At 38.6% G+C, this 26,125-nt stretch overlaps 1 protein-coding gene across 1 annotated transcript; it reads right to left on the reverse strand.

Moving 5' to 3' along the window:
* On the reverse strand, nt 1-25,712 carry LOC112459696 (head-specific guanylate cyclase). Its single transcript, XM_025023952.1, has 11 exons — nt 24,680-25,712; nt 12,289-12,368; nt 11,665-11,747; nt 5,405-5,756; nt 3,516-3,885; nt 3,123-3,302; nt 2,752-2,890; nt 2,279-2,445; nt 1,561-1,704; nt 561-715; nt 1-477 (listed from the first exon to the last, which is right to left on the reverse strand). The coding sequence occupies exons 1-11, from the start codon at nt 24,824-24,826 to the stop codon at nt 282-284; spliced, it is 2,013 nt and encodes a 670-aa protein (XP_024879720.1). The 5' UTR covers nt 24,827-25,712; the 3' UTR covers nt 1-281.
* Nucleotides 25,713-26,125: the final 413 nt, after the last annotated feature.

Raw genomic sequence — 26,125 nt, forward strand, 5'->3', positions numbered from 1 at the left:
TAGATTCCATGATAGAGTTTTACTTGCTTCTTATATTTAGTAGGTATATAATGATTACAATCTAAGACTCTGCGTATAAATAGTATCCGCACAGGATTCTCTTTCAATATGTTCGTACACAATTAGCGCCATGCTTTTAATGTACCTTTAGTGCCAGCTTTGAGAGCTCATATACATCGATCGGTCTGATAATGTCTCGGGTCTGCCATCGCTATTATCGACGGTAATATCGTTAAAGTAACACACTGATCAACGGTAAACGTCCCCGTATCGGAAGGTATCTACATATTGCTACTGATTCCGAGCTCCGTAATTGCAGCTTGAATATGCACAGCGAGAGGTTCGCTTGCGCTGACGTCGCTATGCTGATACCCATTCAGAAAGTAACACGTGCCCGATTCGCTTGCTGGCATTCCCTTGGGTAAATTGTCCTTGGTCCGCGGTTCCAATATGAATCCCGAGTTTTGTATTAAGCACCTGTAAGCACATTTGCAGGATCGTGAACGATACGCGCGTAAGCGTATATACAAGAAAATATATCTTGTAAAAAAAAAACGTACAGGTACGTAGTTGGACTGACGTTGACACGAAGTGGCTCGCTCGTAGATTCAAATCTATTCGCCAACGTGACGTTATGTCCAAAGAGACAGTATCTTGGCATCTTCTTGCCCACGACGCCTGCCAACACCATTCCGGTGTGAATGCCGATGCGCATCTGATAGAACAGTAAGCAGGACAATCTAGTGAGTTTTTCGATAACCGTTCTGCACGCCGTATATTGACGAACATAAAAAAGTTAGATGTGACAATCGCAAGAAAATATCAAGAAGAAGAAGAAACGTAACTTGTTTTAAATGTTAATGCAACCGTGGATGGTTTGCGTTTTCTCGTATTTTCAAACCGGCCGCTTGTTGTCGTAGTTAAGAAATACTTTAAATGGAAAAAGTTTTAATAGCATTCAAGGCGAGAATAATAAACAACGGATTGTCTGCTCGAATGGATATGTAATAATCAGAAATAGCTTTTAATTGAAAAACTTTGAGAGAAATATGGCATTTTCCGAGAAAGGCAGAGAGTTAAGGATTTGAGAATTGAAAGTTGAGAGATATTGTACTGAGATTATCATTTTAAATACAAAAAAGAAAGAAGATTTATTCATACAAATAAAAATTATATTTGGAAAAAATTTGGCGAATGTTGTAGAGAACATCATATTTGTAATATTTCTAGTATCACATATAAAATACCAATGTGGATGAATAAAATACCATATTTATAAAATTTTACATTTTTTTAAATATTTTACATTCAAACACGAAACGCAATGCCATGAATAGCATTTAAAAACAGTATTTCCATGCCACTGTTAATATTTATACTCTATCTCGTAATGTGTTTTTCTCGCTCAGAGTAATGGAAGTAGAAACATTGTAATATACTAAAGTGCATAAAATTACAATAAAACTGCAAATATTTTACTATCGATATTGCGCTGAAAGAAAATTGCATTGCATGTAACTACACGATCTTATCTGTAATCGTACGTAATCATCGATGTACCTTAATTGGCTTGCCTTCGTGAGTCAAGTGATGAGAGCACGTTTGTATCATCTTTAGGCCCATCCAAGCAATTTGTTGTGCATGTGTATTGGTATTTCGATGAAGGCCGCATGCAACGCAGTAGGCATCGCCGATTGTCTCTACCTGTGTTCATACAAGAAGAAAAGTAAAATCAATGCAGCCTCCATTCATGTTCGCATATAATAACTACTTTTATAGACCATGTTTGACGTAATTAGAATTCCTCGATAAATTAAGTTGATGCTCGTAAAACAACATGTTCTTTACTCCATCGGCACTGTATTATTTGCTATTGTTAAAAAACGAAAATGCCGATAATGATAAGAAATTGTATGTTAAACTCAGTTCTTGCGATGTCTCACAGATGGCAGCATTATACATTTTAGCAACTTAGCGGGAATAGCGAGAGAAAACTGTAATTTATAACGATTGATATTTCGAAGCGATTAACATAAAAGTATATATCATTTAGAAAACTTTTGTATGATAAATTAATAATTATTTTTCTAATACGTCAAAGAACATTTAAACGCGATTTATCTTTTAATTTTCATCAATTATAAACTCCAGAAAGTGAAGAATGGATAGCTTCACTTGATTAATATAATTTAATAAATTAGTAATTATATAAAGTATATACCACTTATACCAGTCTATATAGTTCTTATGCAATTATTATTCCCGACTTATAACATACCTTATACACATCCAACTGACCACAGTAAAGGTCAAATTGCTCGTACAGATTTTGAAGCATGTTGATGACCATCATCGGGGTTGTTGTAGCGCAGATAGATGTAAATCCGACTATGTCGCTAAACAGCATCGTGACATCTGGATACGTTTTTGCTTCGATTGTCTCTCCTAAACGATAGATATAAATTTAGATATAAATGTTTAATCGAGAATTTCTCATAAAATATAATAGTATATTTAGGCCATAGTATATTCAAACGATCGAATAAAATTATAATTATATTTGCGATTATAGTTTATTGATTTAGTTTTAATTTAATTACTTTTTACAGTTAATTCTTTATATTCATTCTTCCCATTTTCATACGTTATTACATTAGATTTCACTTGAAAAGTAAAGAGACAATCTTAAAAAAGATACAAAAGTATTGCTTAGCTATATCTTGTGATCGAACATAGATTGTTGTAATTTACCCAGCCACAGACGTTTCGCAATATCCACCGGAAATATAAGATGTAGAAGGCTGATATTCTTTTCTCTTTCCACATTGACCGCCAGGTTAGCTTCTTCAATAGAACTCTTCAATTTATCCATTCGTCTCCTTAAGCCATCCTGAAAGAAGATTACGCCATTGTATTTTGTACGGATATCAGGATACGATAATACAAAATGAAGTCATGAAGTCAATTCGTTGTTTTAATCATATTAAATGCAATGCAACCGCTGTATATTATTCTATCTTACAACCATTGATGACACAAAATATAAATGACTCAAATTTTTACGTTAAATAACACGGATGCTCGACTCGTGGCCACATAAAACCAGCCATGAATTTACTCACTTGTGCCCTGGCTTGCTCGCCAACGAGTATAACGTCCCTTGTAGCGTCGTGGAGAGGGATATCAGAAATGAAGAGTCCTCGACCCGTTAAGCCCTCGAGACCGTTCAAGAACGGTGAGCTTACGAATAAAATCGAGTCTGATTCTGGACAGTGTACCATCTGACCCTTCATTTCCAGGCCCTGTAATAAAATAGAGAGTTTTTCTTATAAATTTACCGTACCACGCTCGTGTGTTCAAACAATATTAGTAATCCACTTTCGCGCGGCAAGAGTCATGAAATCAAGTGATTGCCTCGTCTAGTCTGCTTTTATTTGCATGTTTGTGTTTTACGCAGTACTCCGAGTTCGCGGGTAGTAAGTTAATCATCGTTAGCAATCATGTTATGAGCATACCTCCGCGGGATATTTATCGACGTCGTGCGGTCTCTGGAGGGTCAGGATAAACGGTGTATTCGCGCGCTTTAAGATCTCGTGAAAGGTCAGAGTGACGCCGTGAGGTCGTGTGAAGGCGAAATATGTCGATATCTCCCTGCCGAGTCGGTTCAAGTGGTGTCCGAAAATTTTCATGAAACCAACGCCGAGTTGAACGAGCTCCAGCTGACGGTCGACGACGAAGTGCCACGGGAACGCCTTGCAAAAGCACGCTACCCCCATACGAAGGTCCGTTGCTTCAGTTGAGAGTGGACGGAAAGTGGGTGACACCACGTCGCAATCGTCGTCTACGCCCAGCTTTTCGCTATAACGCTCCGGAGTAATCCGGTATCTGTAATATTCAAGGAAGCGGGTTGCAGGTGCTGTCCTTTCTGCCACATAGAAGAAATATTCAATAAGGGAGCACGTCGGTCGCGCTTTTTTCCATACACATCACGAAGCAATATACGCGTTAGAAACGCTGTTTCAGCGATATTGCGGAGTATTGCCGCGTATAAATATCGGAATTGAGCTTATACTTAACTCCTACATTTTTACATGCGGATGTGATTGGTAGGAGAGTCAACATTTCTTACGATGATATAACCAGGGGTAATTACTGGCCGTTCTTCGCGATACCACGTCGCGCGGATAAATGTAACCAAACCGATGAAACGTTTAATTAAACTCGGAAATGTAAGCGATGGTGCGGTGACAATGTTTTGCACGTCATTTACATGTTCGCGCGTCGATCTCATCCTTTCAGAATTAACGTGAGACTCGGTAGTACCGCACCTATCATCAAATATTTGCCACTGAGGAGAATCAATATTTGTTCAAACGAAAGGTTTGTACTCTCACGTGCTCTGCGCCTTTGCCTATCTGCACGAATTACATTCTACTCACGTGACATTATTTCGATTACACGCGATTTTGTGAACAAACATTAAATACGTTATGCAAAAGCGTACGAGCGATGTAATAACAGTCGATATAATAAATCGGCATTTCCTTATTTCTTTTTTTTTCGGGCTACCACATTTTTAATATGTGACCGGTGTAAATACATACGTCGCGTCGCGTGATTGAAACGAAATGGAAACTCTACATAAACATATGAATTATTTGCATAAATAATGGATGATATATAAATAAATGCATATAAATTATTTGCACAAGGAATATTATTTGCCGTGTCGCAAAAGTCATTTGGAAAATGACGCTTATATCGGAGTTTATGTCACAGCGTATTCGTGTTGATCATATCGACAATCCTGAAATTTCGTTTATCTATCTCTGCAGTCACGATTTACATTCGTTTATACAGGGATCTAATCGCAATTGAATTGAAAAATTTCGGGGAATATTGAAAAGGCTATAATCGTGTTGCACAGGTGATGTTGCGTCACCAATTTCCGCCGTATTTCTCCAAATCGTATTTTCAGAGCTTGTATCGTTTTGATTTCATATTTTTCGTTTGCTGCTCTCTCTCCCTTTCCCCTTCTTGTTCTCTTTTTATCGTTTCACGAGTAGTCGTTGAATCAGAATTGTGTCGCTTGAAAGTAAAGTAACACGGACCTCTGTATTCGTTGCCGCGGAAAACTCATTCGCGCGTGATGTTTGATAACAATTTTTGTATTCTTCGCTAAACGCTGAGATAGCCTAGAAAATTTTCTTCGCTTTTTACGCTCCGATAGCGTTTTTCATGCCTACCGCTTTCAAAGTCGGGCTGAAAAGGAACGGAAATTAAAAATCTCTGCATGAGACTTGGGGCCGGAATCCTCAATAAAAACAACATGACATACGAGAAAAAAAATCGAGCTTGTCGGCCGCGATAAAGTGGGGGCAAAAAGCCTCGTAAAAAGATTTACCTAAAAAATTTTGTGTTGTAGGGATCCGGCAGTATATACACATCGGCTTGGTCCTTATAGAACTGCCTGGCTATGCCTTTCAGACTGCCCACCAGAAGATAGGCGATAGAAGGGTGGTCGGTGGTGAAGTGTAGCTCCAGCGCTTCCGGTGTGGCGATACACACAAACTCCGCCTCGGTATCCGATCCCGACTGATGCTGGACAACGTCGTTTACGCCGTCGAGTGTGGTCAGGAAAGCGGTCAGATCGTTCCCAAGGCAACGGAAGGCCCGTTCTAAGAGACACGAACCCACGCAAGCCGATGTGATCAGCTCCTGTCCGAGATGATCGAAAAACGCGTTCACGTCGACGTCTGCAAAAGTTCCGCAAACATGAATTCGCCTCGAGGGAATTTCGTCGAGTCACTTTGGAACCGTTTATTTCTCTCTTTATTGCGATACTCAGAGAAGTGAGTTTCGTGAACAATATACAGTACGTCGTCTTAAAGTATATAACGCAAAAACCTCACACACGAAAAATAGATTTATGGCAGGTACTCTAATTGTTAAAAAATGCTTTACGTTTATCTTAAGGACGCAGTAACGGGTATCTTCTTAAAAGTTTTTCTTCCGTTTTACAACGGATTTATCCCTTTTAAACTTTTATGGAAAATATCCATTGAATGCTCAACATGAATGTCGAATACTGCAAATCGGCGCATTGGAGAATTGCAAGTGAATCTCGCGGGATCGATAATACATGCTGCGTTTCAACTCTGTTAAGCCTGGCATGTTCGGGTCCCTTGCAAATCCGGAAATAGATGCGGTGAGCAAGGGCTGCTTTAAACGATCTCGTATTATTTCACATCAAATGTCGGTACGAAAACACGCAATAATCATAATAGCGGTTGTATGGTCGTGCGATGGTACGTGATACTCCCCGGTTAATTATTTCGGATTATATCGCATGCCGCTCCCATGATATTCCGTCATATTATTATACATATATGCGACCCCAGAATCGATGGAGCGAATCGATGAAGTTTACGTGGTATTCATTGACATTCTTTTTTTTTTTAATCGACGGGCTTTTGGCGAACAAGCATCGACCTAATAATGTTCTCCTGCAATAATGTTCGCAAAGCTTTACGGTAATCGCGTGTGCCGTTAGCCCGATAAATATATGATAAATCACGCGATGAAATATTGCAAATGTTTGTTCGCGATCAACGATATAGGATAATATGTTGTCTGGAAATGGAAATGTTATCTGTGATTTATGTGTATATTTACGCTGCGATTAACCCGGAAGCGCGGACAAAGAAATTTTCGGTTAGAACTTTCTGGGTCACGGTGATACGCGAGCGAAATAGGAGCGACGCCGACGGTCTGTCTGCGTTGTTCCCGTATAAATGCGTCGGATGCTTTCTTTTATATATATTTTCGTGATATCATAAATTCTCAGACGGTAAACGATTTTCGACATCGCGAGCTGTCGGGCGTACAGTAGGGCCATATAGACTCTTCGTAAGTCAATCTTGCAAATGGCCTAAATGTCCTGTATATCTTTGGTGACAGCGAGGTCTTAGAGTTTCTCTCGAGATTGCATTACGTTGGTACGGGAAGTATCTTCTATGCTCTGGTAACCACAGCAACAACCACTTCCTGTCGTGTATACGAAATGCGAAGTGATCGCGCTGGCAGAGGCGCGAGGCGTAAGGACGAAAAGGGGTTCTGGGTCACGACGGAGGGAAATAATGTGTGGCTTATGCCGACGATTTGTCTCGCTACGAGTCCTTATGAACAAAAATACATGTTTTCCGCTTGCTTGATAAACGACCGTGCGTATTTGTGGTATTTGTCAACGGGCGATAAGCACGCGGTTTATACGCGCATCGCTCATCGCCGCTAATAGACTGCAGGCACGGGGAGAATTTAATGGTTCGATGATTTTCTAGTGGCGCAAATATTGCGAGGTAAATAGAGAAAATTGTTAATTCATTATCGCAATCTCGTTTGTTAATCACGTGCCATGTCAAACGTTTCCAAAGCTATTCTTATTTATGCTCACATGTGCAATTTACCGAATCGCATTAATTGCATTAAAATATACGCGCGGCCCTGTGCTTTTATCAGTGAACTTCGATATTCAAGGGTCGGCGTAATTGTTAACGCGGGGGGAAAGAGATTCCACCAGGATGGCAATTTCTTCACGGTGCACGGCTAGGAAAAAAAAGAGAGACCGCAGGGCGATTTTGTTTGAACTTGAAAGTACCGCGCTATGCGCTACCCTTGTCCTTTTTTTCAGGATTACATGCTTGGATACGGAGATCACTTCGACCGAGAATACGTATATGCTGCTACCGTCGTCAAAGGAGCGTCTTGACGCAGGAGATAAGTTGGCGATATATTTAACGGGAAACCATCACGGCGCGTTACATGTTTTATGGCGGGTAAACAGGCGTTTTCATATAATCGCTCTCACAGCGTGCTCGCAACATAGTGCAAGCATTCTCTCTAATGCGGTTACATAACATCGCGCGTCGGGTTTATTGCGTTAGGGTACACCGTATTTCTAAGTTACGGGTGCTAAATTCCGTCCGCGATGCGTTCCACGTACCAGACTATTAGTCACAAAGGGCGCATTACTCGAACGACGACCGTTGTCTTCGGCAAACGGACGCGACTGGGACTGGGGACTGGGGACCCCATTCATAAGTTCCGATGAGGAAGTCAGATCCGAATACATTACATGCGCGCATCGATTGTCCGTGATGATTAATGGGACGTTTCTGAAGCGTACTCCACTGTAACTACAGTACTCGACTACGGCCGAACGTAAATTGGGTTAATATGCGCTCGAAGATGAAGGATCGTGGAAAATCATCTGACAACAACGCTGCTGTCAAACAGCATTATCCTTGAGTCTCCTGAATAATCGAGCTCTATGTCTGCCCATTATTGAATTTAAAATGTACGCGGCCATATAGTGTTGACTCTTTCGGATACAATAAAATTATTAATTCGAAACTTCTCAAATGATAATTCCGATCGAGTAGCTGAAATCCTGCGCTTCTACATATGTTGCGAATGAAAAGAGCATGTTTAGCATAGTACACATGAAATATTAATTCATTAATGCATTAAGAACAGAAAACAACTGTACATGAAGCGTCGTATAATATTTAAAGAGGGTATTAACCTTTTAATTAAAATTTTTATAATATGCTTATACATTTTTATATATTTTGTATAACGCGGCGTACATATTTCTTTTATCTTGAATACATTTATACTAAAGTAAAATTCTATGTACGTAAAATTCGCGAAAACACTTGAAAAGTCTGTTATACCGCTGGTTATGATTGCCAGCAACAGACGAGTGTTCCAAGTGACAGCTGTAACAACTTTCTGAAGAGACTTTAACAACCTTACTTCTTCCCAAAGAGTATGGCTTGCTTATTTCAATTAGCATTCTGAAATATACCGGTTTTCGCGTGGGCTACGCGCTCGTCGTCGTTTCAATATAGATTGATCGCAAAGAAACTCAACAAGTTTGCAAAGTTTCCAAAGTTTCCAAAGACACCGTGCACTTCTGATACTTGCACGTGCATATTACACGAAATTAATTATCGTTAATGAGCGTGTTTGTAATTTATTAGAAGCGCAGGAGGATGTACTATCTAGGAATAATTAATGATACGAGAAGATTTCCAATTATAATCTGTATACATACTGCGTCATTAGCAAAATAAAAACATAAATTATATAGCGTGTAAGATCATAAAATCTTTAATGCACCTTGTAAAGATGAAAGGGATGAAGTTAATTTAATCGCGGAATAGAAATGTGAGACCCGTACGATTGCATTGTAATACAATTTACAATAACATTGAGGTACATAATGCCATTGTTCGAAGTCGATACTAACAATAGTACTCAATGGAACGAGCTTTTATAACACGGAAATTCAGGGGCGAGTTGTAAGGCAGAATAATTTTTCGTTTCTTCTTGCCACGGCTTTTCTATATACAATCGATGAAATATTCAGTCGCGCTCCATGCGTCTCTCGTTCCAGTTCTCGGAAAACTCGGCAGTCTCGGCTGAGTTCGCCAGCCTACGGGTGGTCCATTTATAATATAAGATTATCCTTACGAGACTCTGAAGAGACAAAACAAATTCGGGGCGAACTGACACATTTCTCCTAATCTTGACGGGTAGGGAAAAACCATTTCGCTTTGTCGTTGCGTGTAAGGTTGAATCAATAAAGGTGCTGCTTGTGCGTGCATAGGATAGGACTCGCCGTGTAACGATGGCGGATCGGTATAGCATCGCGGGCATGATTTTCCGAGACCAGGCTCATCTAGTTCATTAATCTTTCGGAGTACGTATTACCTATCCGGAGGTTCCTTCATTAACGCCAGGAAACCTGCACACACACAGCCTATTTGTGTAGTCTATCTGCCTTGCAACAGCGCGTCCTTGTTAAAATCGCATCGAATCGTGTGATTGAAATATCGATAAAGGTATATCAGAGCACTTAATAGTTTCTAATCTCTGATAGCAAATATATCGGAACTCTGATGCACACAAGTTTATGAAGTGCGATCAAGCTATTTCAAAACGAATAGAAAAGAAAGATATCGTAAAATTTTTGCTTGTTATAACATAACACATTATTTGTGCCAACAAGCGTAATTTAGACAATTATTTTTCTTTATTTATCCTCCCCACTGTACATATATAAAAGTGTGTACATTTAATTTAAAAGAGATTGACATCAGCGTTACTTTTCAAAAATAATATTAGCGTTAGTTTTCTTTACACAAATTATCCTCGCGGTTGCATTTCAAGCTGAAATCAAAAATACATGTGACAGACGGAGTTAAAACGCAGGACAAAATTAAAATATTATCATACGACGCCAGATTGCACGTCGCTATGCAGTTGCTAGGGAAAGTAGAACGCGTAACCAAGGGTCCGGGGACGAACACATTTAGTAAATCTGGAATAATTTGAATGTGAAGAAGAACGACTGCCTCGCCCCGAGCTTTATTTGTAACGACAGCAACGTTCACGGTCCTCATTTTAACTTCCATATTGCAAGTGTGCATGAAAAATGACTACATCTTTTTTTAGTATTTTATTATTTTACTTTTGCAATTTTTTTGCATTAAATTTGTAGGTAACTTTGTTAATTCTCGTAACTCCCGAATTTGTTTCTCTCCTATTGGAGAGAATCCATTAATTCTTTCGACAGAAATAAAAGCGCAGGTCGAGAAAAAAATATACTTTACCAATTGCTTAATTAATGGATCGCATTGTTAATGTCTTGATTACTCCGGATTTCATTTGAGACGCGGTAAATATCGATCGGATTTTTCGCGCTAGTTTTTCTGTATTCATTCAATTAAAAACTCGGTCAAGTCTGTATTAACGGATTCTCGCGTTATCAGTTGCGCAAAACCGAAGCAGACAATGGTACTTAAGATATAATTGCGAAAAATTCAAAAAAAGTAACACAAAATCGCATAATAAGTAATGTTTGGCGCTGACAGAGAATAATTCCAAATTAGCTTCCACTTGTTTGAATAGAACGATTAAAAATCGGTTAATATTTGGGACTAAAGGAAACTTTATAAAATTTCATATCCTTCTCTTCTATAACAGTTATTCTGTCAACCGTAGAATAAGAATAATCGCGTTCTGCAGTCTCATCTTATTATAAATTATATAATAAAACTTATTTGTGCGCACTTAATAAATATTACATAAAAACATCCTGACCACGTAAGAGATTATGTGTGTCTTCCAATTCTTTTAATTTCTTTCAATTCGAATTCCTTTCGATTCTGACAAATTTGCATATTTTTGGAACTAGCGTCTCGAGCTTTTTCTCAAGCAAACAACGTGTCGACGTGATAAGTTTTCATAATTTGATTGCGATAGATTTATGATAATCGTCTCAACGTTTAAAGTCAGATCTAAACTAAGCACAAGCGAGCGCGAGCAAACACGAATGGACAAGTTGTTTCAATAATGAGTGCGAACGATGCCTTACGGCAGCAAGTTGTTTGTTCTTCAAACTTCGTAACGTTCTGTTACGAAGTAACTGGTAAATAACAGTTTACCGAATCGTGAAAACGAATCAATGCAGTTTGATTTTAAAATTTACTCAACATTATAGGATCAAATAATCTTCTCTGTTTGTATAACGAGTTTGAAACAGATATCTAATTTTCTTATTTAATTATTATTTAATTATAAAAATTGTTATCTTACCACAATCGTAATTTAGTGTCTCATAAATGTCTTCCAGTAAATTATAGTTTTCCTCCTTTCCAACATTATTGAGAAGTTTTTCTCTGAAAAATAAAGCAGTACATATTTTATTATTAAAAATCGTATATATATTTAATCATAAAATTTAAGTGAGAACTTGCGAGACTGTTACTTTGTGGGTTGTTAATAATTGAAATTTGATTTATATATTCTTTACAAATGTAGAATTTTTATAAAAATTTACATTAATGAATACATTTTACAAATTTTACTATATTAAATTGAATTACGTTATGGTTACATGGCATACATATTTTCTTAATATACTTATTGTTAGTATAGATTTCTTTAATAATCTCGTATAAAATATAATGTCTCTCAAAAGGTATTGTATCATATTTATACTTTTTAAAAAATAAAACGTTAAAGCATAGCTGTATTCATTAGTACATCTAAAAAGTTTGTGAGTTTAATAAATTAAATGACTAACAATTAAAAAGTTTATTTACAATATTAAAAATTGTTTTATGACAACGTTTCACTCAATTTCTTTTATTTTTTTTTCGCAGAAAGGGTATCTGCATAACACATATAATAGAGAACATTTTTAATGAATATACTTACAAAGACGATGTTGTCGACGTTGGAAGAGGTACTTCATGTTTATTTAATAGAGCTTCTAGCGCCACATCCACCACTTCATTCTACAATGAAAATTAGGATTTCAAAAATAATTATGGAAGAACAAAGTCAATTGTTGTATTAATTCTAATAAATTTATTTTTCATTCCACAGTCATTTTGCGTTATCCAATTAAATTAACAAAAATTAATGAAAAATCTGAAATAATTGAAATATTTATAACAAAGATCGTTAACAAACAGTAACATTCCACAAATTGCGAAAATAATATACAAAATTTTGTTTAAAAAGATGTGATAAAAGCCAATATTAAGTTCTCTTAAATGTTATAAACTCAATCATAAAACTACATACAACATATTACAATTTAAAAACATTTAACGTATGCCGCAAAAAGTTCACTCGTGCACATACATAATTCAGTGCTGTGTATTAATACCGAACTTTTATCGAATAACATTGTCGGTGGAGGCTGTACGTAATTTTTTTTTTCAACGCATTTGAAAGATTGATATTTTCATGCACGCAGGTCGTCTATCAATGTGGTTAGACTAAATTATACGAAGTCCGATTTAACGACGTGTGCGTGTAATTCGGCAATCGTGCAGTAATAATCCGATAGTTATTATGCGGTGCCTAGATTTTCGTCGTAAATTACGACCTGCATTTTACAACGAGAATTATGGCACCATTTGGAACGCTCATATGGGCAATTCTTCTCAAGAGAATAGCGCGCTTGGGACACTCATATGGGACATTACTTCAGCCACGTGACCTTCATTGCATAACGTTGTTAGGAGCAGAATTATTCTCTAACTTAGCTCTCGCACGGATTCACACTAAGTTGCGATTAATATCACGTTAAATGGCAATTAATAGTGGCTAACTATATGTACATATCCTAACTATTACCCCTGGGAAATTCGCCTATGCGAAATAGGGAAATTATAATACCATGGCTTTTCCACAAGGCTGTTTCAACATTTAACAAATGCGCAAAGTTATGTTGAATACTATGTACGAGAAGCTTTAATACTACATAATGCGATACTTTATTATGTAACATAACGCATAATAAATTACAAAAAAGGTGAGATACGATGAATTATTCTCTTCTTGAGATGATGAATTATTCACATCTTGAGATGTGTGTTTTTTATTATTATAATTATTGTTAAACAAATTATATCTCTAGCTGGCATAATAAAACTTAGAGAAAATATCAATAGATTGATTAACTGCTGAAACTTTTTGCGTCTTAAGAAAACTGAGAGAAATTCACGTATATCTCTCTGTATAAATGATACCACGAAACTTGATGTTAGCAGAAGAGGAAAAGAAAGTCTCTTTGATTTGGATATTCCATTTCAACGGAATTCACTCGATACATAACAATTTGTCAAAATAATATCCGACAAATGACATTATCCACTAACATTGACAGATGATATCCATTTGTATTGGCACATCACGAGAAACAACATCTAAAGTAATCATCAATAACTCGCACGAGTATAATCAATTACATTCCACAATTTTGCTAGATGTACCGATATATTTAACAATTCGCAAAACAAAATTTTTAAAATATGCGCAACAATATAAAATTTTCAAATTAGATGGAGCGACATTATTGATGCAAATTACTTATAATCCAAGATTATCATAACATCAAAAGTTTTAATATAATCTATTAGAGCATATAATTAATTAAATCCTGAATGTTGGTTAGTTTAGCGAAACATGAATTATGTACCAGCGTTCATTAATAATTGATTATGGTCTATGTTGGGAATTAGATCAGGGATGATCCTGCGGAAAATCAAGATAACAAGCTAATCTTCTTTGCGTATTAACATTTCTTGTCATGTGGGTACGTGGGAATCATAATAATGCGAATTAAATGTACTCGCTCACAAAGAACAGGAGATTAGGATAATTATGTTTTAGATGCTATGTTAACATACAGTGAGCTATATGTATTGTGACGCCGCCGATTCCAGGCGCATTGTTTCACAGCCGCGTTAAATTTACCGCATCTTAATTTTCAACTCGTCTGATAATATAATACAAACGAACTGCTATAATGAAATTATATACACAAAAAGAAGGAAAATGGGAAAAGCGGTTTAATTAGTACCTCGCGTATAAGTAGTTAAATTACTTTCTAACTTTCCAGAGACAGTTGCGCTCTTAATGGAAAATATAAAATTTAATGACTTACCCTGTACGATTAATATGTCAAAGGGCAAAGCGAAAGAATATACAATGAATACTTTAATTCAATTATAAATTGATTAACTTATTTATATTAAGGAGTATAAAATAGCGCTTTCAAAAATGTTTTTTTGTCGAAAAGTACGGGAGCTATAAAAACATTTCACAAATATATTTTTTACATAAGACAAAAGAAGAAAATGTGATAGAAATTTGGCAATGCATAATGTTGTTCAACCAACGCCTAGATAGTCATACCGATTGGAGCCAAAATCGATAGAAGGTCGCTCTGGAATGGCAGTGGAAGGTCATTCAAACTACTTGTGGGAGGACAGTCGAAACAGACATGCAAAATGACATGTTTGTCAGTTTATGCAGTCGCAGGAAGTATTACTCTTATGTCAGTTTTCGTTAAAAATGACTGTGAATAATTTTCGATATTTTCTATTTGAGACTCAGTTGCATCAAATATTTTTACTATTGCGGCAACTGAAAACGATTAACATTTTATGCATCTATGTTCTCGCGTAAGAAAGATTTTATTGCGATACATGATTATTTTACATTTTATTACAATATTATCAGAAAAAGAAGAGAAGCAAAAAAAATAAACAGTTTTAGTAATGACATCTCTAAATAACTGTCTCGTAATAGCATATAGTATAGTGTTTATATAGATAAGAAAGCTGCGCTATTAATTGCGAGATGTCTTCAGCTAATATTTTTATAGCCTGGGGCGTCGGCCATCTATTATTTCACGCCGACTTCGGGAAATCAAAGTAAGTGCGCCGCGAGAGATACTTTAAGTGATTTAATACGTAGAGATCCCTTTTTATTTTTGCATTTCAAATACTTTACAACGCGATGGCTGTCGCAACGAGAGGCATTCGCGCGCGACGTCTGCCCCGCTATCGCTACAGCCAATATTACTATTTTATCGGGCACTTTCGCACGGCAGGAATATTCATAAAGCTTCGTCGCCTGTAAGAGAAAGGAAATAAATGATGGGAAGCAAATTACTGACGCAGCAACGGAGATATACGTAAAAGTGTACGTACCCGCGCGACGAAACAATATTAAAGCTTCTGCTCAAATTAATATGCAATTTATTTCTCATAAATGTTTGCCTAATGTTTTCACCGCGGGAAATATGTTATAAATCGCCATATTCATCGTTTCGTAAAGGTATAAAATTACGTTTCACGCATCTCTTCACTTTTGACAGGGCGTATAAATTACAATGTCATACACATATGTTTCGTCGCAACCAATACACACGCATACTTCGCATACCTCCAATAAAACTTCTGTATACATAATTTCCATGCTAAAATTTTTTTTTCGCGTTCAGAAGTTGTACGAATACTACGCATTAAGCAACTTCTTGCAAAACTCTACAACTTCTTGCAATCACGCTGATGTTGAGTCGTGGTGCCTGCACATACCGATGCAGGCATACACGGCTGCGCCTTCGTCACGATGCGTATCGACGCAATTTCGCAAGTAGGAGGAAAACTTGATTTCCGTCAATTTAACTAAGTAACGAAGTTTCTATCGCGTCCGTCCAATTCATCGAGTGAAATGGAGCCCCGTGTGTCGAACCGGTCGCCTGTCGCCATAAAGCTTGTTTCTACCGATGTGTCATTCACGGTAACAATGATTAGTCACGAGCGTCCTCCCCTGGAATTCATGATGTAAATGCAACGCGTTTTTGCAATTTCCATTTGTCCTTGTGTATTTACGCGGCGGAATTGCACGGATTAAAGTAGAGTATACCAACCGGATGGAACAATTCACCATATTGTGTCCGACTGTAATCTGCGAAATGTTAAACCATGTAATAGGTACCGTCTGTTGAATAGCATAGTTTAATTACTTTTGGCGGCGCACTGGATGTTCGTGCTACTGCAGATTGCTCGAGTAACCCAGTTGTACCCTTTCGCTATAATCAAACTCATTTATATATTATTATTATTATTATACGGAAATACATGCAATCTTTATGTTACATCTTAACGTCCACCGGTCGTAACAACATCCCTAATTATTTAAAGAAATGTTAACATAGTCATATATCTCGTTATATAAGTATAATATTCCTCTTTCTCTTTTCCGTTCTCGAAATAAACATTGTAGCGGGATACTTTGTTATATTTGTTATATCATTAAACATTTCTCTTTACAAAAGATAGTCCCTCGTTGTAAGTAACCTTAGCTTCTCATAAAGACTTTGAGTTTGTACTACAAAGCGCAAAGGGACGCTGTACTCGAGAAAATAGAATGACGAGAAAAAAGATTAATCTCGTGTACGTCCCTAACGTAGAACGTACCTACGTTTCTTAATGAATAGCCGACAGCTTGGTAAGAACAAGTGCTACGTGGTTAAGTAAGATACACCGAATGTCTTTCCGTTTTGTGGAAATGATTGCGTATTGCGAAGCGCGCGCGCGCTCGCATTTTTAAACTCGACCGACGCGCGATACTTTTAGCGGCAATTTTCATCCAGAAAGGAATTCTTGAATATACTGCTAAACTAGCACACTCGAGAGACGAAAGAGATACCGCAGACAATGGTAAAGACACATTTGTGAAATAATAAACAAAATTTTATTTTCCGTAATGTTCAAAAAAATTCTGCACTATTGCGTTAAAAGGATATAATCTCTAGATATAGGGCAGTAAACAAAATTACGATTCTTTATTAATGTTTTTTACGAGGTACCGCATCTTTACATTTGCGGGAGATGCGATCCCAAACTTGTCGAGCATTATTTTGCTGGTTTATCTCTGACTTCTGGCCAACTTTGAGAGATGTTACAAGATTACGGTATTTCTCTGTTGCTTCTTGGCGCGTGTTTTCTTCATGTCAAGCGAGATATCATATGCAATTCTCCAGAGTCATGAAACCGTAATAGCTGACTACTTTCGTATGTGTATGTGTATGTCGAATTGAAATAGAGACAATTTATATGAACTTCTGAGTTTAATGAAACACTTTCTGTGTAAGAATAATCACAATAAGATAAACACAAAAGATACCAGACATAAAGGAGCTGTATTGTAGCAATGAATAGCAGTCTTTGAATGGAGTGTTTTGTTTGCAAAAGGAGAGATCCTATTCTTCCGAAATGTCTAATCATTTGTACGTGTTAGCATTGTTATATACATACGATATATTAATACCGTATCTACACTGTTGGAAAATTTGTGTTAAATATAACATAAATCACATGTCCCAAATGGTCCACTCAAATTTTTGTGTTAATTTAATATAATATGGATGTGTTAAATGGTAACACCAATATTATGTTAAAATATTTCAACAGAAAGGATGTAATTCTGATTGTAATTTGCGGTTAATTATGTGTACAATTAATATAACTTTCATGTTGAAGTTAAGATTGTAAGATAAAATCAACACTCTATTTCTGTAAATTTTTATTCCCACTTCTGTTATAGAGTAAAATCAACATTCTTTTTCTGTAAATTTTAACACATTTAATAAATACGTTCAAATTGTTTTACTTTAACATATTTTTTAAATTATTTTAATAATTTTACATTATAAATTTGTTAAGTTCAATTAACACAGCAGGCATATGTTAAATCTACACATGTATGTGTTGATTATTTTACACAAAAATTTTAACAAGGACCTTTTTTAACAAAACTACAAAAATTTTCCAATAATGTATAATATATTAATGTACCAACATTAAGTGTTCTACGAACTACTTTCCGTTCCATCAAGCGCTTACAAATAGAACTGCAGCAAATTCTATAAAAACAATGCAATAGATATGACTGTTTGCCCGTTGGGATTTTCAGGACGAGACACACACATATTGCAACGTCGATTTGATAAAAGTTGAATCTCTCTCTGGCGTAGTTTCAGTATTTATGTTCCGATAAAGGTAAATATGAATCCAGCATATAAATTAACTCAAATCCATCAATCTCGCGTACAATAATGTTTACGTTCGCGCCTTTTAGCGGAGAAAATACAAAACATATTTATTTTAGATTGGGCATTAGGTACGGTACTAGAAAAAAGTATAGATTCAGTTAAGCCTTAATTCGGCTTAAGAGAGATGTTTATGAGGGTAAAAGAAATTCTTATTAAATTTCCCACGAGAACATATTTCTGTAACATAATTTTCAAGGCGCCACCGGAAATTTTATTCGACCTCACGTTTCCGCTTGCATCCATTCGAAACTATTCAAGAGAGAAAGAGATATACGGAAGAGTATCTACGACCATTTATCGATCTGGCATATTTCTCGCCGTAATGGCCCCGAAAGCTAGTCCCTCGAAGAACTGCGCTTCTCAGAGAAAATCATTCGTCCGCACACGAGAAGCGTCGTGCAACGTCGGATCATCTATCACTGGGTGGCCCGTCGTAAAAACGTACGGAGGGTAACACGCGTGTTATGCAAATCTATCAAATCGATCGCGGTATTTCCATAACATTGCGATAGCGTGGCAGACGGTGGCGTGGTATATACGACGGAACTACATTTACGACCCTTACGATTACCCGACGATGTTGGAAGTGCCGTTAGAAACGACGGATGTATCGATCGCCCCTGAAGAGCGGTATTTTGCATTGCAACGAACGCACGATTAAGTTCGGGTAAGCTACAGATGTGAAACGTTGTTGCCATACGAGCTATTCGATTTATTCGCGATGGGAAAATCATACAAAAATATGTACATTTAATATACTACCAATTATACTACCAAATAGACAGTATAATTCTTCATAATCGGATCGCGTTGCGTTCTGTAATTAATAATAATAATACCGCTTTGCAATGTGATTATCCCTGTACCATGCCGGAGTAATCTTCCGATCGAAGCTTAAGCCACTGATTGAAAAATTGTACGTTAATCTTCATTTAAGTAATATCCGATAATTCCGACTAATGCCTCAAGCTTGCACGTGTAATTAAAATTTTCCCAGCGCTTTATCTCGATCCTCCTCTACCGCGTGCACGTAAATTTCAGCTCGGTGCATGCGACAGGTAGTACGCGTATGGACTTTCGAGACTGTGCTTAAAGTTCCAAAGTGTCATGATGTAGCGCGGCGCGTCGGTTATCGTAGCGCGACTGCATTTATGGCCCCGTGAATTTATACGCAATATTTGCGTCGGTCGTCGGATACGCGGTGGCTATTCGCGGGGGAAGAGGGCTGGGGGAGGGGAGAAAGCTTGAAATATTAATATCACGCATCGGCTACGAGCGATATAATTCGACGCAGAAATATTGTGTTAAAAATATTCCGCGCATCTGGCATCCGGGTGAAATTTAATAAAACGCGGGACATCAAATCTGAATATATCTATTTCGCCCGTCATTTCCTCTGATACGACGTTTATTAAATCGTAATTAATGTCCGAATCGTCGATATTACATTATTATTTTAGTAAATTTCCCGCGTGAGGTAAAACGCCCGTTAAATCCACGTCCCGGTATCAGCTCCCGATCTCTCGATTAACGCAAGCCGCATGATACATCATAGTGCTTCTAAACACCGAACGGACGATCGAGGTACACCATTATTGGGTCAAGCACGATAAGTAAGTTACGTGCTACTGAAGTTTCTCGCGGGCTGCGAACGGGCGTTTCTCACGACACAGAGCCCAGCCAGCGTTTAAGAAGCCGCCGTTAGAAATGGCTCGTTTAATACCGCCGCTCGCCCCGGGATTAGGCGGGATAATCTACTTAATGCTCGTTTACGAGCAGCTCCTTTAGAGCGCACAAAGGAATTTCTCGACATTCCACTGTAAAAATTTCAATTGCTCTGACAAGTGAGAAATAGTGGTTGCACCGTACTTCTCCGGCGTATAACTACTTCGTCTTTTCTCTCCTCGTCGACTTCTCTTCGTTGGACGGCACCGCATTTGCGTTCGTCTTGCACTCTTCTACGACGTTGAAAAAATAATAATAATAATAATTGGCAGAGCGCGATGATCGAAAGCCACCTGCAGAAACAATATCTTGATACCGCGCTCGTTAGATTAATTGCATTTGGAATTTGCAAATCCGCCTTTTCCACCGCTACGGTGCGTTGCGCGCAGGTATTGTGCTCGTAAAATCCAATTCCGATTTTACAGCACCTTTTCTCTCTATCCACATACACATATACGCGTGCGCATACGTACACACGTACACAGTAGATATATCCAGCCGATATATCCGATCTACTTTTTTACGCTGTGTTAATTCTCCTGGTATCGATATATAATGGTTCATATATAGGGTATATATGGATTTTATTTTTTAATGCTCGCGTCATGTCGAGCTGGTGAGAAGCTATCATAAAATATCGGTTCTTCGATAAAGAAAAGTGCGCGATGACATCCATTATACCAGAAATATCTTGGGTCGTCCTTGGCGAGATCTCTCTTTTCATTTGGAAAGATTAAAACGGAAGCTGATAGAAAGACGTAGCGCACTGCCAGGCTGCGTTTTGCTGGGTTAATAGCACCTAACCCTTACTTCGGATCTACAGCGTTCACCTGCACCCTTAGAGTGCCGTGTTCTCCACGGCACATTAGCGATTCGTAACATTCGCCCTTCGCGGTCATTTATTCATCCGCTTTCGGGAAACTGTTTGCCACATCAAGCACTGTTTGCGACGAACGAAGGAATATTCGGCTATGTATACACGTTGCAAAGCAATCTCGTGTTCTCCATTCTCCCAGACTAATTGCTCTTGACCCTTTTAGCTTGAAGCTGCGCGCCGAATACTCGTTTCTACGTCATCTCGAAGTACGTGACTCGTCGATTTTTTTTTTGAAAAAAAAAAAAATCCGAGGAACGTACAATTCCAAAAACTTATAGTACTTACGGGCGCGAACAAAGAACGTTAGATTCTCGAAGGTTTTCCCTCGAGTTAACGAAATTATAACATTTTTATGCAAACGTACACCTGGCCGCGTTACTCATATATATTTTGTATTAGTGTTAAAAGTTTCAACAGTCTCATTTAGAATTCTGTATGGTTTATTGATTTTCATGGCACCGGTAGAATATCGCAAGCGTTGAAATTGAAACTCTGGCCGTAACTGCATTACTGCGAATTGGCAATCGGATTCTAAAATTGCGGTTATAATTTTCAAATAGCCATATATTTAATGGACTTCCAGTTTACGCTGTTACGTCGAATTCGAAAAGCGAGGTATTTAATAGAACGACTAGAATTTCCACGGACACGCGGAGAGACGTGCCGCCGTTCGCTGCATTGAAGACGAAAGTTTCAGTCTCATTGGAAATTTTCCGTTGCACTTGTCAATTAGAATATTAGAGACGTTATATATATCATCACGTGAATTAAACGGAACTCACGCTTCGCAGTCCATTGTCTCGCTTGAACTTTCACGAAAGTTCAACCGATATAATGAAACCCCTGATTTGTTCCTTCGAATCTCCGTCTCAGTAATATTTATTCAGAGCGGCTTTAATCCAATATGAGCCGTTAACCGCAGAGTTTCATTTATTCTAGATCCCGCGCAAAAAATCTCCAATTATATTTATTTGCTATCAATCGAAGAAAGGAAGAAGACAAAAAGACATTTCCCCTTAAGACGTTTATTGCGTTTATTTTAGCTCTCTTGACTTTATCTATTTAGGTGAGTAAAGTAATTAATTATTATGTCGCAGTTTACAAATCGATGGCCAGTAGGAATCTGGGGCGCGACTGTTTATGCAATTAATCAAATTCTATGGTACAAAATAATTATACTTATACTTGATTGCGATTTTCAACGCCGGTTTTGACCTTTAACGAATTAAACTGAAGTTTACTTCGTTTTTTTATAGTTTTATGCGGAGTATTATATATAGGCACTTGTGATAAGATGACTCCTGAAAAATTTCTACATTTTATTAATCAATGTTATGTGGTTTGATTTCAAAATGTGGTCTGTGATGACTGTGATGAAATATTGAGAGCTGATGGAAAGTATTTAATCTTTGAGAATATTTTTTTATGTTCAGTCATTTTTGTTAATTGGCGCTTAGTTTAGTCTACATATCATGCCGCTTTGCAATCTGTGCATTTTATTGGTATACATGGTTTTTCGAATTACAATGTATTGAATTTTTATATACTTTGATATATTTGTCCAATTTGTCGAAAACTCTATATCTATTTGTCAAATTGGTACCTTTAAATGTCGTTTTTGTGTTTAAAATTATTATAATTATTTTTAGTCATTATAATAATTGATTATTTTACGTCTGTTTAATAGTAGAATTTTGGGAAAAACAAAAAATCTGTTTTTTACGAAAGGAGACGGTTTCTATCGCACAAAATTATAATATAATACAACGTAGTCAACAAGTATCGTTTCGAACGCGTTCGATTTTATCCGTTAATATGAACTTCGCGTCACGTTTCGTTTCCGTGCCTATTCTTGCGAGGCACTATTCATTTCCACTTCACTCGTTGTATATCGAATGCTGATAGTGACCTGTGTATATGGCTTAACACCTCTTGGATTTGCACACGCCGTTATCATCCTAAGTGCCACGTTCTCGTCTTCCTTAATCTGCCATCAAACGCTATTAACTCCCTGAAATACCAATGACATTTGCCAACTACAGGTACGATCATGCGATGGGAATCGATCCAACGTGATTGGATAGCGATGGAAAATTCGTCGAATTGCCGCATTTCAATAATCGGGGCTGATATTATCTCGACGATGAAACCAGTACGACCTAACCCAGCGGGGCGTATGCTCTTTAAAATGTATCAGAAACTAATCTTATCTTTTCGTAAAGAGATTATTTACGAAGTAACATCGGTTTGTGTTTCGTGTTAAGAAGCTATTATTCATGTTTATCACGAATGGCTTAACGAAATTACTGCGGCTACATCAGTGATAAACATCAATAATATGTTTCATATCTCCTTCAAGTTGCTTATTACTGCGTAATAATTCATCACGTAAGTTCTAAAGCTGCGAGGAGAGCATTATGAAAGCATTATATGAAAGAAGTACACATTAGCGGAAGAGACAAGACTTTCGTGCCAAGTTTAATGCAAAAGGCTTTAGTTTGAAGCTCTATACCTCTGCAAGACAAGGTTTGAAAACATTGGCCGTTCGCGTGAGTCGCTAACGCGGTTTGCTTCCGCGCGGAGGAGGAACTTGGAAACTCCTGCTTTCTCTCTAACGGCAGCGGCAGGAAACTTTTCGTTGGGATTTATTACATATTTCTGACCTAGTTCTCAATGAAAAACTGTCCCGATTCCCATAGTGATTCTCCGTAACCGCGCGCGCGTTTATCGTGCGGAAAGTTTGATAGCGGTTTCTTTACAAGAAGAAGAGGATGTGGGAGTATTCTAAGAGTTCGTGCAGTATTGTAAATGATTATTAACAAAAATGCGCATTATTATCAGTGTACATGTCCCGTAATAGGGCAGCGAAAGTAATTTTGCTGGTCTATTAGGAAGGATGGAGGATCAAAGTACTCGTAAAACGTTGTTGACTCTCATAATAATTTATCTCGCGTTCTTTAGGGCGCAGCCAGTTAAATTAAGGCAAATGTCGTCTCAATTTATCCGCGTCGACATTTGGGTCGATGTGATAAATATAAATTCGACTATCCGACGCTCTGGTACTGCACGTCAAAACGACCTCAATTCGGGCGTCTCGTTTATCACGATCGGTTGTGCCGTCTTTGAAAACGGAACTCGGTCACAATCCAAATCTGCGGTTATACCGGCTTTAAAGGCGGGAGAACGGTGAAGGAGGAAATTCGCAAACAGGGAGGAGTGTACACAGACGGCAAAGTGGAATAAAACCTCGGACGAGCTTGAACCAATTGCGTGTCACCGCCTGCACTAATCCGACTTTGAACTCATCGAGAGAAAAGCCGTATAAGAGCCAGCTGATCCTTTGCGCGTTAAAACTATTTCTTACGCGGTCTCTCTCTCTAGGTCTTTCCGCTTTCATCTAAAAGCTTGGGGGACGATGCATGCAACATCTATTTGTATAAGTTTTGCTACGACGTCAACAAGATATTAAACAGGTACATGCTGAACAGTGGTGAAAGCAACGCTGCGACGAGAGATCAGAGGTGTGGACTGTGTAATGCGGCGGTATAGCGAAAGCTGAAGGAATAAAGTTGTCGTTTATTTAATACCGAAGGGTTAGTCAAGAGGGTCACCGCGGCTCTTAGGTGCTTCAAGTTAAGTGTCTGTGTGTCCTCAAGGTCGTCACCATCTTCTCCTAAAATCGACGACGTTATCTGAACCGACGTTTGTTTGAAGCGTGAGAATGGACATGCCATCTTGCAAATTCGTCGCTCTATTGTAGTCCAAGGGATGGATCACCCACAAATTGTCAACGTGAGACGTGAACACGCGGTATTAATTAATCAGGGACATGCCCCGCGCGTCTCGTTGCGTTTATCGGCGATCAGCTGGTGCTGCCTGAACCTCCGTGTCCGTGTACCCTCTCACAGCACTTGCCAGCGAATTTTGCATATAAACGTAACGTTCTTTTATAAGTCTGTTCGCAGCCCTAATGTCATATCGTCGGTGTTCTAAGCGGTACGCGAACACGTGAAACCGATCCGAAAATTCGCGACTATCACCGCCTTCGTCGTTGTCTTCACGATCGTTGCCGCGTTGGCGTCGCTGGTACCGATGTCAATGCCGAGCGTCGCGGGGCCCGTCATCCTCGATCGCCAGTTATCGTTTACTTATCGCACGTTGTGGAGGGAAGCCTCTCTCGTCACCGCAACGCGCTCACTGGGCTCACGTTTATCCGGCGTCATCTACGGCCGCCGTCGGGTCGGACGCGGTGCCCGCGGTTGCATATTAACTCGCGCGTCGCCCTTTAAAACTCGCTCCCTCAAAATCGCATTTTTAGAACATTTTCTCTTCACCGTGGCTTTGCAAAATCGTTTTCGCTACGTGGCCCTTTGTCGTTTCTTATTTTCTACTCCGCGATCTCGCTCCCTTGGTATGCCAAAAGTACACCCTAATCGCGCGAGACTGACAACCGTAATTCGCGCGCGGATTCACTCTGTCAGGGATGCGGCAGATCGTCGACGGGTACACGGATACATAGCGAACGACGTAACGGCTACGTACGTTGCCGTGCCAGAGCGCGTAGCGCCATACTGCTCGCGGATTGACCGAGGCGCAACGAGCAACGCTCCGAGGCGGCGGTGAGGAGAGGAGAGCGACGAGGAAGGCACCCGAGCGAGGGTGAGTCCGACGGCATAAGGGGGATGCGCGGAGGGTGGAGGCGCCACGATGGAGGGCAGCGGAGACGCCTGCGCGTGTTTTCCATCCTCCCTATCAAACTACCGCGCTTTCTGTCCTTCCCGCATCGCAGGTCGCTGAGGAGAAAACCTACCTGCCTGCCTGCCTGCCTGCCTTGCTTGCTTTGCTTGTTTGCCTACCTGGTTGGCCTGCCTTGTAATTACCTGCCTGCTGGCTTTTCCATACGTTTCCCTGAAATTTTCAAGAAATTTAGCATGTCTCGTTATTTATTCTTAACTTGTCTAATTTAGATGCAGCAATAGCGGCAGCAATAGTTGTAGCTGACAGATGAAAACTTCCTATGTAAGAGCATGTAT

Source organism: Temnothorax curvispinosus, unplaced genomic scaffold (assembly GCF_003070985.1).
Source record: "Temnothorax curvispinosus isolate PA1 unplaced genomic scaffold, ASM307098v1 QBEX01010053.1, whole genome shotgun sequence".
NCBI classification, from domain to species: Eukaryota; Metazoa; Arthropoda; class Insecta; order Hymenoptera; family Formicidae; genus Temnothorax; species Temnothorax curvispinosus.

Bases quoted from the DNA above. Each gene is read 5' to 3' on its own strand.
- LOC112459696 (XM_025023952.1), bottom strand. From the start codon at position 24,826: ATGGCATGTCCATTCTCACGCTTCAAACAAACGTCGGTTCAGATAACG. The intron at 11,748-12,288 runs GTAAGTATATTC...TTTATTTTTCAG, and splicing joins ACGTCGACAACATCGTCTTT to AGAAAAACTTCTCAATAATG. The intron at 5,757-11,664 runs GTAAGATAACAA...GAACTTTTGCAG, and splicing joins GACACTAAATTACGATTGTG to ACGTCGACGTGAACGCGTTT.